Source organism: Eublepharis macularius, chromosome 15 (genome assembly GCF_028583425.1).
Source record: "Eublepharis macularius isolate TG4126 chromosome 15, MPM_Emac_v1.0, whole genome shotgun sequence".
NCBI classification, from domain to species: domain Eukaryota; kingdom Metazoa; phylum Chordata; class Lepidosauria; order Squamata; family Eublepharidae; genus Eublepharis; species Eublepharis macularius.
The window spans coordinates 57566898-57579363 of NC_072804.1; the positions used below are offsets into that span (position 1 = coordinate 57566898).

General features: G+C 49.8%; 1 protein-coding gene across 1 annotated transcript; it reads right to left on the reverse strand.

The window, feature by feature from the left end:
* Nucleotides 1-2671: 2671 nt before the first annotated feature.
* OPA3 (outer mitochondrial membrane lipid metabolism regulator OPA3) lies at nucleotides 2672-4730 on the reverse strand. The gene is made up of 2 exons (XM_054999561.1): nucleotides 4554-4730; nucleotides 2672-3220 (listed from the first exon to the last, which is right to left on the reverse strand). Exons 1-2 carry the CDS (start codon nucleotides 4693-4695, stop codon nucleotides 2892-2894), a joined length of 471 nt encoding a protein of 156 aa, XP_054855536.1. The 5' UTR covers nucleotides 4696-4730; the 3' UTR covers nucleotides 2672-2891.
* Between the last annotated feature and the right edge of the window lie 7736 nt (nucleotides 4731-12466).

Genomic DNA, 12466 nt, shown 5'->3' on the forward strand with positions numbered 1-12466 from the left:
ACCCCTCCATTGCAGAGACTGGCTTTTCATGGGCAGGAGCAGTGATTTTTGGAAGGAGTAAAACATGCCTGTGATTTCCTCTCCTGCTCTTCCTGGGGTTTTGCTTTAAAAACAAGCACACCAGTGTGGAAATATTCATGATATAATGTGCAAAGTAGACGTCTGCCCCTTCTACATTCTGGCTCACGTTAAGTTCTCACATTGGAGGGGGGGGCATGATGGAGATCCCCTCCCCCTCTGCGCAATGGCTTTGCTTTGGGGTCAGGCAGGGTGCTGGACTGCAGCCTCGGTCTTCTCTTTTCTACTGCAGAGTGTAAAATGGGACAGGAAGGGGGCAGTAAGAGAGGGCCAGTTAGCTCCTCTTCCCAAAGAAATGGCGCCACCTGCTGGCCATCACAGGGCTCAGCTGAATACAGAGTTGAAAATGGAAATCCTCTCCTTTGTTTTAAAGTAACGGCTGGCCTTGGAAATGGTTTTAACTTTTTCAAGGACAAACAGAACTCATATTTTTTGATGATAAACATTTGAAAACTAGAATTCCTACCAGGTGATACTGAACTTAGATAACAGTGTGTAATTGAGGGGGGAACTCACTGTGGTACCGGATAGAGGGAGGCCCCTTAACAAGAGTCAGCACCTCAGTTAACAATAATCACATACAACAGGGTCACAGTCTTTACACACTTGTTGGAAGTGAGGGTTGCTTCTGAGTAAGCGTAAGTCTGTCTAACCCCCATTGGATAGCACTGAAAATACTGGTATAACTGAAGTGTCTGGCTCTTGTCTGAAAGACCCTTTGCCGCCTCTAACGGCCTTTCCCTCACAGCATTAGCAAGATGGGAGGTTTGTGTGAATCGAAGACATTTCTCAGCTCCTTCGATGACTGACAAATATTCAGCAGTTTGTCTCCTGCAAGGCAGAAGGGGGGAGAGGGCGTTTGAGACAAGCCAGAGTTAAGAGACCAGAGGAAGATCCCTGGCCAGTCTGCCCAAATAGCCAACAATGGTTTGCATTTGGAAGCCTTTTTCCAGCAGCCAGGGCTAAGAGGGGGGCTTGTTTAGTATTCCAGACAAAAGCGGGTGCAATGCTATACCTGCTAATAGGAAAGAGTCCAGTAGCACCTTTAAGACTAACCAACTTTACTGTAGCATAAGCTTTCGAGAACCACAGCTCTCTTCGTCAGATGCAACTTTATTGAATCATAAACTTTCGAGAACCTCACCTTAGTCTTAAAGGTGCTACCAGACTCTTTTCTATTTTGCTACTACACACGGCTAACTCCTCTGGATCTATACCTGCTAATGTGATTCTCTCCAACCCTTCAGATCTAGAATTTTTTGTATCTGTAACAATAATATGAAAACAAAAATATTGCAGAAAGTTTGTTTTAAATTTCCAATATTTCCACAGGGACAAAAATCTTCAAAACCTCCCCCCCCCCCGGCCATTATTCCCACCCCCACGTGTTCACCTCTTTAAACTGCCCCCCCCTTCTGGTTTTAGAATATTACATGGCAAAATGGTGGGGGGAAGGCATACAATTCTTCAGCCCACCCTTCTGGAACTCTTTGGTGGCAAGAGAAATACAGCAAGGTGAGAATGGAGGGGAGGGCGAGCACAGGCCAGCAGCAGCTACAGCTTTGGTTGGGCTATCTCCCGTGGAAGACAGATCTGTGGGGGAAGACAGATCTCCCTCCTCCCACTTGTGCGTCAGGTTTGGGCTCCCAGCGTTAGTGTTTTTGTTGCTCCAGAACAGAGAAGACACTACAATCGAGCCATGTACTCTAACCCTACCAAGCTGGGACTGTCGAGATGCTCCCCACCAACACCCACCCACGGGAGGCTCCTTCCATTTATATGCTGATCTTTTCTAGGCCAGTGTACTCATTTTACCTGAGATTTAGCAGCCCAGGTAATCCTAATCTAAAAATAGGAATTAGGGGAGATCTTTGAGTCAAGCAATCTCAAATCCAAGGCAACAGGGCTAGGAAAAATGTCACTAATCTTCGCTGGCCTGGTGTTGCTATGACTCTGCAAGGTTCCTTTGCGTTCTTTCTTGCCAAACACAGTCAATACAAAGGCTTTTAAAGAAGTTAATTATTTAAGTAGTTAGTCAGCACAGCCCCCGGAGCTATGGAACACAGAGTACTGAGTCATTCGGACAGGCAATGGAGGGGAAACACTTTGCTTGCGATGGTTAAATCCCGCACATCAGACTGCCGGCTACTCACATGGAGCAGGCCAGAAAGTTCATGAAATGGTGGTGCTTCTTTTGGTTCTGGAAAAGCCCTCCCCTCTCCAGGCGTTCTTTTCTTCATATGGAAGACGGGATGCTTGAACAAAAGCAGAGCATGAACTGTCCCGCCCCCCCCCCCGCCTCCCCCAGGAAACATTGTGGCTGGATTGGCTGATAGCCAAGCACCACCTCTCCTCTGATCAGAGAAGAATCGGAGACCGAGGCTGAGGAAACCCCCCTCAAGGCGCAGTGAGTCCAAAATAGGCACACAGGCACTTCAATCTTCACGGCCCCTAAATTTACAAGACTGGTCAAACCTTGTGGAAAACAGTGGAATTTCCCATGCTGCGCAGCTGTCTCCTAAGCCTCCCTCCTTTGTAATAAAATGGACCATTGACGTTACAAGCTCTTTCCCAGGATTATCAGCGTGAACCATCTCTCTCACTTTTTTTTTAATGATTCATTATTTACATCTTAGGAAGAGGTCAGGCAGCCCAGCAGCTGAGAGGCAGGGTGTCAGATACCGCACCCCAAATCTGCTGCATATAATGGGGCTCTCACTGGCACCATCGGTGAACCACATGGGTGGGAGGGGGAGGGATACACCCCCCATGAGATCACAGTTCCAGGAAGCAGCGTTTCCACTGCAGGCCACTCATTTCTTGGGAGAGGCCGGGATGGCCACGAGTGCCCGGTGGACCTCGCGCAATTGCGTGTCCAAGGTTTCCACAGTCAGGGCGAGCTCGGCCAGTTGCTCCTGTAGGCCCAGCAGAGTGCTGTTCAGCTCCTCCTCTTTCTTCTTGGAGTTGGCGGTCTGGCGGGAGTACTCCAAGAAGATGCACAGCCCCCCCACGCCAAAGACGATGGCTTCTCCCAGCAGTTCTGCCCCCAGCTCCGCAGCTGCCTCCTCATTCAAAGGCTTGATGGCGGCTCCCCGGAAGCCCATGATCCGCATCTTGGTGCGCATCTCGATCCAATGGTACACTGCAGGGAAGGAGGAAAATGTGAGGCAGTGACCTGGCAGTGACCTCCTTCATGCAGCAGCTGGAAGACTAACAGGTGACCAGCCTTCTCCTCAGCCACGAAAGGAGCACCTTCCTTCCCTCTAAAGTGAACAACGGGGCACATTTCTGAAGGCGACACAAGCCAGGTGGATCAACTGCCGGCTAGACCCCTCCTCCCAATCTGTTCTTTCCACACACAACTTCTGAGCCCGTCTAGAGAAAGAGCAGGCAGCTGGCACTGGGGGAATACAGGCATTTTAAAAAATAAAACCCATTTAGGAGTCTTTGTCCCACGTCCTTTGTGGACCTTATAGAAAAATAAGAGCCCCAAATCTGTACCATAAGCCAGTCTCTAGGCCCAAAAGAGATGGGGGTGGGGGGTGTACAGCAAGTATCTGGCTATCTTCAGGCAGCACATGCTGTGCCCTGAGCTCCTTTGCAGGGAAGCTGCCAGTGCCTTGAAGGCGGAGAGGCTTCTTGGACTGAAGAGATGGATAAGTTATTTTTTCTGCTACCATTCCCTGTTGCATCTGTTGCACTGTATGAATGTCCTGGTGGAGCGAGGCCTCAAGTCAGAGTTGACTTATAGCAACCCCTGGTGGGGTTTTCAGGGTAAGAGACCATTACCTGCAACCCTGGTCTTCACTGGAGGTCTCCCCTCCAGTTACTAACCAAGGCCGACCCTGTTTAGCTTCTGACGAGATCAGGCTCTGCTGTTCATTGAATGTCACTTTGCTCAGTGAATGTCCGAGCAGTTGATTATATTGTATTTCACTTGCACTGTGTAATTCGCCTTGGGTCTCAGTGAGGAAGGCGGACTACAAATGAATGACTGAATAAAAATAAGCGCTGCGTCTGCTTCCACTCCCGCCCCAAGTTTGAAACTAGTTTTTGCATCCCAGGGATGTGGCTAATCCTCGGGTGAGCATTCTGTACATGCTCAGGGGCGCTCCTGTGGCTTCCCTTGCAGCCGGCGCCTGACCCCCCCCCCCCCGCGAGTAGCTCTTCCGCGCGCACACACCCGCCCGCCCGCTCTCCCTGGGCTGCAAAGCCCGGGCGAAGGCGAGGGACTCTGCACATGCTCAGCCACTCCCTGCGCTGGCCCCTTGAATGCCTCAGGTAGGCTGCGCTGGCACGGGGAGGCTCTCCGTCCCCACCCAGCAGCTGTGGCCCCGCCCTGGCCACGTGCTGCCCAGCAAGGTGACCTCAGCCCTCGGTCCCTGGCTGCGCCCCCATTGGTCACGTCCCGCCAGGACCCGCCCTCCTCGCGTTCCTATTGGCCCTCCCCGCGCGCTCCCGCTCGCCTCGCTCACCCTGCGCGGGGGGCCCGCAGATGTACTGGCGGAAGAAGGGGCTGGCGCGCGCCCCGGCCTTGATGCGCGCGGCCAGGGGCTTGGAGAGCTGCCGGACGCCCAAGTACATCAGCTTGGCCAGCGGGAAGGCGCCGGCCACCATCCTCGCGCTCCCAGCGGCCCCCGCGCGGACGCCGGCTCTGACGTCGACACGCCGCCACGCCCGCTTCTGACGTCAGCGCGCGGAAATGAAAATGCCACAGAGGCGGCGAGGCGCGGAGAGGCCTTGTCCCGACAACCGGAAGTTCCGTGACCGCGTCGGTCTAGCCTCGCCTCCATGACAACGCCCGTTCCTCTCTATGGCGGCGACGGGGGCGGCCATCAAATTCCCGCACAGCCACTCGTGGGAAATGTGCGTCGCACCCAGGGTTGCCATCCTCCAGGGTGGGCCTGGCGATCTCCCGGAATTACACCTGATCTCCAGACGACGTAAATCCCTTGGAGGAAATGGCAGTTTTGGAGGGTAGACTCTGTGGCATGATCTCCAGGAATTTCACAACCCAAAGCTGGCAGCTCTGCAGATTCGGGGCTCTGTCTCTCTCCCCCCCGCCAGTAATTTGATGTTAAGGCCTGAAAAAAAGAGAATGCAAAAAGGAATCTGTTGCTCAAAACATGCAAAGAACGTCTCTAAATAAGCCAGAAGCTCGTAGGGTTGCTAATTTCCAGGTGATGGCTGGAGATGTCCTGGAGTTACAATAGAGACCAGTTCCCCTGGAGAAAAGGGCTGCTTTGGACAGTAGACTGTCTGGGATTATGCCGCCCTAGCCTCTGCCAATACTACCTTCCTCAGGCTCCACCTCCCAAATCTCCAGAAATTTCCCAAGCCGGAGCTGGCAACCCTATCAAGAGACCAGCCAAGAAGGTTGTGGGGCTCTTGCTCAGCCAAGGGGTGGAATGATGGTTAAAGGAAGGGAAATGCAGAGAGGCTGAATGAGATCTTTACACTGGTTTTCAGCAGGGATGATGAGAGTGAGTAGCCTTGCAACTATGGCTATTTTCAGGCAGAGTGCTGAAAGAACTGAGTGGAATGGAAATGAGGAGAGGTGAAGTTGTAAGGCATCCTAAAGACAAGTGGTTGGGGCCAGTGGCTTACACCAGAGAGTTCTTAAGGAGCTCAAGTGTGAAATTCTGGATCTTTCAACTAAAATATTCTCATTTCTAGAATCAGTCTTCCCTGCAGAGAATGTTACACCAGTTTTCAAAAAGGAATCTTAAGAAATTGCAGGCCAGTTATCCTGTTATGTTATTAAAGAGACATTTACTAAGCACCAAGAGGAGCAAGCCCTGTTTAGGAAGAACCAGCATGGCTCCTGCAAGTGGAAGTCTCCCCACCCCTTAAAAAAAACATTTTGGGGAGTTACTTGAGAAAGATAACAACCTTGACAAACTTGGTGAAATGTAAATATCAAGAGATACACAGGACCCTAATCAGCCACATGGGGCTAAACTAACAGCAGCTGAAGGGTTCTTGAGGGCATGGCAGATAGCTCAAAGAAAATGCCCAGTTGGTCGGCAGCTGTGGTGAAAACGGGGCATTCTACACTGTTTTTCCAAAATATTTATATGCCTGCATTTCTTCTGAGCATCTCAAGGATTTTAGTCATGGCATTGTCGGTCTCTGTTTAACATTATGACAAGAATTTTAAAAGAGAGAAAATAAGTTGGCCAGCGCCATAAATCTTTTCTATAGATTCGTTGTGTGTAGTTCAGTTGCCGCATCTCAAATAAAAATGTGCTGGAAAAGTTGCCCAACACCTTCCTTGTGAGAAAAGGTGAAGGCGTTTGAGGATTTTCAATATAGGGGAAATATGACTCAGTATGAATATGAAAGGGGTTTATGAAGTTATACATTGGGTGGGAAAAGTGAATAGAGGAAGCTTTCCCACAATACTACAGTTTCACCAATTAAAAAGATGGGCCGTAGATTCATAACAGACAAAACAAAGTACTTTTTTTGAAGATTCATGGAAGTTGCTACTATATAATGTGGGGAGGACCTCTATTTTAGATGGCTTGGAAAAAAGGGATGGACTAATTCATGAAGGATGTCAGCAGCTGTCTGTCAGTCTGTATGACCTGTGGTGGCGAACATCAAGAGGAGGTGGTCGCCTTCTGTGAAGGAACAGGCTCACAAGCCCTCCTCTTTCTTCAGGCTGTTTGTCTGGAGCTCCAAAGACCCTCACAGCACCCTCTTTCCCTGCTTGTAAGCCTTCTGGTGGCATCTGCTTGGTTTCTAGGAAACGAGATGCTGACCTGTGTGGATCCTTGGCCTGATACTGCAAGGCTTTTATGGTCTGCAATGGCAGCCACTAGAAGAGGCAGCTGCGGGGGGAGCCAACTGAGTTGCAGCCTCAGCGGGCTCTCTGTTGTAGCATGACCAGAATCATGGTTTTCCAGCCCGTGCCTGCTCTCCTTCCAGCCTAAAACAAAAACAGATAAGGAACAGCCACAGGTTTGAGAAATAAAGAAAAAAATGATGCTGCAGCAAACACTGAATTCGTGGATGATGATCATCACAATGCTTGTAAAAGAATATACAATAGCAGAAAATAAATATAGCTCAAAGAATACAATAACTGAAAAATGACAATTCGAATTAGAAGGTAGGGCAATTTTAGACAGGAATCTGGATGCAGGCCTGTTTCAAGGGATTATTCCTCAGTATGTAGATACCAAATACTGAAAAATGTTGCTCTGACCTCTTCTAAAGATTAGCATAGTCATTGTCTTATATTCAGAGAGGAGTCGGAAACATCGTAGGAACATATTCAGATTTCTAAGACAGGGACCCATCATCTTCTGCTTGGAGACTTAAAACAGCAGTCTTTTCTGCTGGGTTCGAGGCCTGTCTGTATACAAGAGGGTGAATTCATTCATCTTTACAAGAGGTCAGAGCAACATTTTTGTGCATCTGGTCTCTGTATATGGAAGAAGAATCCCTTGGAATGGCTATGTCCAGAGTCCTGTCGGAACTTGCACTGCGTTCAAATATGAATTCTCTTTCTACAGTCATTGTGTTCTTTGAACTATATTTTTTTTCTGTTGTATATTTTTGCAAGTATTGTGCCAGTCATTCTTCATACATTCACAGTGATTGCTGCAGCACAGCTTTTCTTTCCTTCCAGCCCAGACCTTGAAACTTTTCAGTGTCTGTGTTCCTTGCTTTTAATAGACATTTCTCAGGTAAGTTTTTCGAACCACTTAGTCTATATGCCAGGGCATTCATCCTTGGCATCCTCGCTGAGAGCAGGAGCAGAAAAGAAGGTGGCGAGCCCAAGTCCCCTGCCTGTAAACCAGGAGCTGAGCAGCAGGTGAAGCTTTTCCTAGCGTGGAGATATGGGGAGAGCTCCACCTGAAGAATTCCTGCGTGCAGCAAAAGCCATAGGTCTGGTACGGTGAAAATCTCGTGCAGCCCCGTGGCCCCAGATTTGCAGGTTTCCTTAGGAGCAGCCGAGGTGGAAGTTGGCAGCCAAAGAGATCATGGGGGGGGGGGGGGAGAGACAGAGACTCACAGGTTACTGAACAGAGCCCAGGGGCAATATATTGTCGAAGGCTTTCACGACCGGAGAAAGATGGTTGTTGCGGATTTTCCGGGCTGTATAGCCATGGTCTTGGCATTGTAGTTCCTGACGTTTTGCCAGCAGCTGTGGCTGGCATCTTCAGAGGCGTAGCACTGAAAGACAGAGATCTCTGCCTGACATCTGCCTGAGATGTCAGACTGTGACACTGAGCGATCTCTGTCTTTTGGTGCTACACCTCTGAAGATGCCAGCCACAGCTGCTGGCAAAACGTCAGGAACTACAATGCCAAGACCACGGCAATACAGCCCGGAAAACCCCCAACAACCAGAGCCCAGGGGCAGCTAGAGAGGCTGGAGGAAGTGTCTGGAAAGGGGGTGGTGGTGGTGGCTGTGCTCCGTGTCTGAGGGACATGGATGGATGGGGACACAGAGATCAACTAGCAAAAGCTCTCATTAGCCCCAGCAAAAAATACCCCGATTCTTTAAATTTTCACCCCAGGATTTTACTGCTTTGGCGTCCTTGAGAAGGAGGCTAAAAGCCTGGATCTTGCAGCCCTAAGGAGGAGTACTGGAACAGCACCACCACCACCACCACCGTTTAGTTCGGATTATCTGAATTTTTTAACATGCAGCTTTCTTGCAAATGCGATTCCACCTTTGTTTTCTTTTTAAGCCGCAAGAAAGCATTCAGTGGAACCTGAAAGCCATGGTCACTTTTCCCGATTCAAACCAGTTAACAGCTCCAGATAAATTCACTGCGTTGTAATAACATTTCAGATCTGGGACCGCAAACCCTCCATTCACCCAGCTGCATGTTAAAAAAATTCAGATAATCGGAACTAAACTGGTCCAGCCCACCCATTAGGTGGACCAAGGAATTGCGGAGCGTGCCAGACGGTTGGGGGCCGGGAGAGTCAGGGATGCAGCTGTCCATCTTGTCCGACATCTGTTTCTAGTGTTGGCTGGAGAGAGGTCTCCAGGAGCTCAGATTGGGAAGGGCACCGGCTGTGACATGGCAAAAATTCCCTGGGCTGGGCCGGCACTCTGTAGAATGAAATCCCTTCATCGTAATTCAGGCATTCTCAGTTTCCCCCAAATGTTCTAATGGCTTTTAAACGTAAAATGTGTCTCCATCAATTCTAGCTACAAGGAATGGATACGTTAATCACCGATCATTACGTTTCCATCTGTTTTTCTCCAAAGATTTTATTTCATCCTTTAGTTTTGTGCTTTTTCAGATACTGCGTTTTGCAGTTAATTTTAATTAATAAGCTCTACGGGCCATTTTATTTTTCTACTATTGAGTCCAATATTAATACGGCATTCCTTTGACATATTTGATTAACTTCTGCTGCTTCGTGCTTTCTACTTCTAATCTCGCACTGTGTGATCTACCTTGAGCCTCAGTGAGAAAGGCAGACTATAAATGACATCAATAAATAAACGTGAAGAAGTTTGTCACGATCCTGGGCCTGTAGGCCTCAAGGAAGCCTGAGCCTAGAGTAAATTTCCAGTAGTCCTGGCTGCTAATTTTCCTGCAGGCCTATATTTCCCATGATCTTTCCCAGCTTTAGGATTGGACTAAGGAAAAATGGAGGGGAAAGGAAGGCCAATCAGAACTCAGGAGGTGGGGCCATGAGAAAAGTAATATAAGCCCCTGCCCCAGGTGGGAGGCCTGGCAGAGAAGTTCTGCGGCAGGGGTGGTCCCCCACGCAGGAGGGGGGGGGGCTGGGCCCAGGAAGGGCCAGGTATTGCAGGGGCCGGTCAGGCAGCTGTGTTGGGCTTGATTGTTCTCATGCCGGCTCTTTTATGGGTTAATGCTGCCCTGCTTGCTGAAAAGTTCCCACTGCTAAACCTGTCACTCACATGCGTCTCCCCCCCCCCACCCTTGTTCGGCGATTGCCTATCTTGTAAATAAAGGGCTTGTTTTACTCTGCTGGGGTTCTCCTGTCTCTATCTTGGCCTGTCCTCTGGCCACACCCTCACGAGTAGAGGGGTGCAGGTTGGAAGGGTGAAGGCGAAGGGGGGCTGCTCTGGGCCCTCCCTAGCTGAACTCCTGGGCCAGAGTGGTGGCAGCCAGTATGAGACCTTGCCTGCTGCAGGGCTGAAGTGGGCAGGATGGAAAGGGATGCATTTGTGGGACGAGAGGGCTCCTGGCTGGGGGACACTTTTATTGGACGGGCCCTCTTCCCCTGGGGTGAAGTTGCTTCATTAACACTCAGTGGGATGCTGTTTAATGCAGAATAGCTCTGGGGCTTTAGACACGGGTAGGTGTAAGATTTCTCAGGGTATTTTTCAAAAGCGGTTAGATGATCCCGTCTGCTTTGGGGCTCCTTGTTTGTCCTCAGTTGCTTGGAGTGTTTGATCTGGCGAGGAGGCTGACATCAGCTCATTCTTTCTCACAGGGTCATCCGGACCGTGTGAACGCAAGGCTGAAGCTGTGCTGATGGGAGCTGCAGGACAGGGAGGAAGTGGGGTCAGCACAAGAACTGAAGGACTCTCCTCCTGCCTTGTTTGTATCTGATGTCAGCGTCTTCATTCAGCCTTCCTAGAAGGCTTCAGAGAAGATGAATGGGATTCACAGAGCGGGAAGTTAAGCTGAGGCTGGAGAAAAGCTGAGGCTCAAAAGACTCCTGAAGGAGGTTAGTACAGTGACACCCCTATGCCAGCCGCTCCCAGTTTCCTTGGGCTGGCAGTAGAACCCAGCACTGGGAAATCACAGCAGTCCGTCTTGACTGTTGCTCACCACAGCCCTTTCCTTTTAGAGCAAGGAATGGAAACTCTACTGTCCCAATCCCTGACTGAAGTCAAAGGACCCAGCAGTCCCTCCCCTTCACACCAGAAAACTCTGTCCCTTTATGGCCTTGCCAGTCCAGCAAGACATCTCAGCCGCTGGAGTGGGAAGGGGGATCAAGAGGATTTAGCCGAAAGAGCAAACTAAATAAACAGAACCAGAAAGGCATCCCGTTCTGCAATCCATCTCCAAAAGCACAAAATTATCTGAGGATCATTTGGTGGGGTGGCAAATCTCTCGAACTATGGCACGCTAGTGGTGAGCGCCACTTTAATTTGGCAGTGGTAGAGATGCCCGGTCTTTGAACACATGGGGATAGACGGGCTGGTAGAGGCGCCTCAGCCTGCTCGGATTCATGGAATGTCCCCTCTCCGCCAGGGACATTCTCATTAGGTCTTGCCTTTGGCCTCTTCCTGTTTATTCCCAGGAAGGCTCTCAACTCTCAACGGCCCTCGCTTCTTGGTTTAGGCGGCTTTCTCCTTGGGATGTCGCTGACCCTCAGCTCTGCTTCATGCATTCCTGGAAAGGGGAGTCGTCACCATTAGAGCTCCTGGCAGTGGGATGCCGGGAAGCTCTGCTGAGTTATGCAGTCATGATTTTGTATCCTGTATTAATTTATTTGGATTAGCTGCTCCCTCTACTTAACAGTCACGGACATGGTTTAAAATCTGGATTTCACCCATAAGCACATATTCATGGCCCTTTAACTCTGTCTTGGACGCTAATTGTGAGTACAGGAGAGTTCTCAAAGAGTGAGAGCTGATCTACATCAGTGTTGAACTTAACATTTGGGGCTGGAAACCACTTAAGAGCAGAGGTGCGTTGCTCGGTCAGATAAGTGGTCCCGCATCTAGCCCAATACCCAGTTCCACACAGTGGCCAGCTGGGTTCCCTGCAGGCCGAGGCCCTTCCCTGATGTTGCTCCCTAGTGCTGGCATTCCAACATTTACTGCCTCCAGGTAAATACCCTTTAATCACTGTGGCAGCTTTTTATAGAGAGAACATTCATTCTCAGTGGCTCAGCTCCAGCAGGTATTTTGAATACTAGAGCTCAGCCCTGTCTTCCCTTCCCATGGAAGAGCAATAGCCAACCGTTTGGCATCTGAGATGAGCTAATGGCATGGCCTCCAACTGATCTCACTTTCAGAGTTGGTATTGAGAATGCAGCTGTCTCCGAGCAGAACGCTTTGGAGCTTGGGGGCTGCCCTCCAAACCAGATAGTGGTGGGGCTTAGCTTGGTGCCGGTTGTGTTCGTCAGCCATCTTGGACTCTGGAAGGCTTCTTCTGCAAACTCCAGTCGCCTCCCTGGCATTTGGTTTCTTGTAACTAGAAGGAGGAATACTCTGTGTGTTGTCAGGATGGGAAGCAGGAGGTGGGAAACGTTTTCTTGTGGATCTTCATAAACTGCAGTATAGTGTGGGAGACTCTTCTCAGATTATGCTGTCCTGCGACCCTGATTAAAAGCACAAAGCAAAGAATAAATGGGGCTAATTGTACATGATGGTATGGCCTGAGGAAGTTCCAGTCTTCTCCTTTCATAGAGCAGTGGGGGTTATCTGT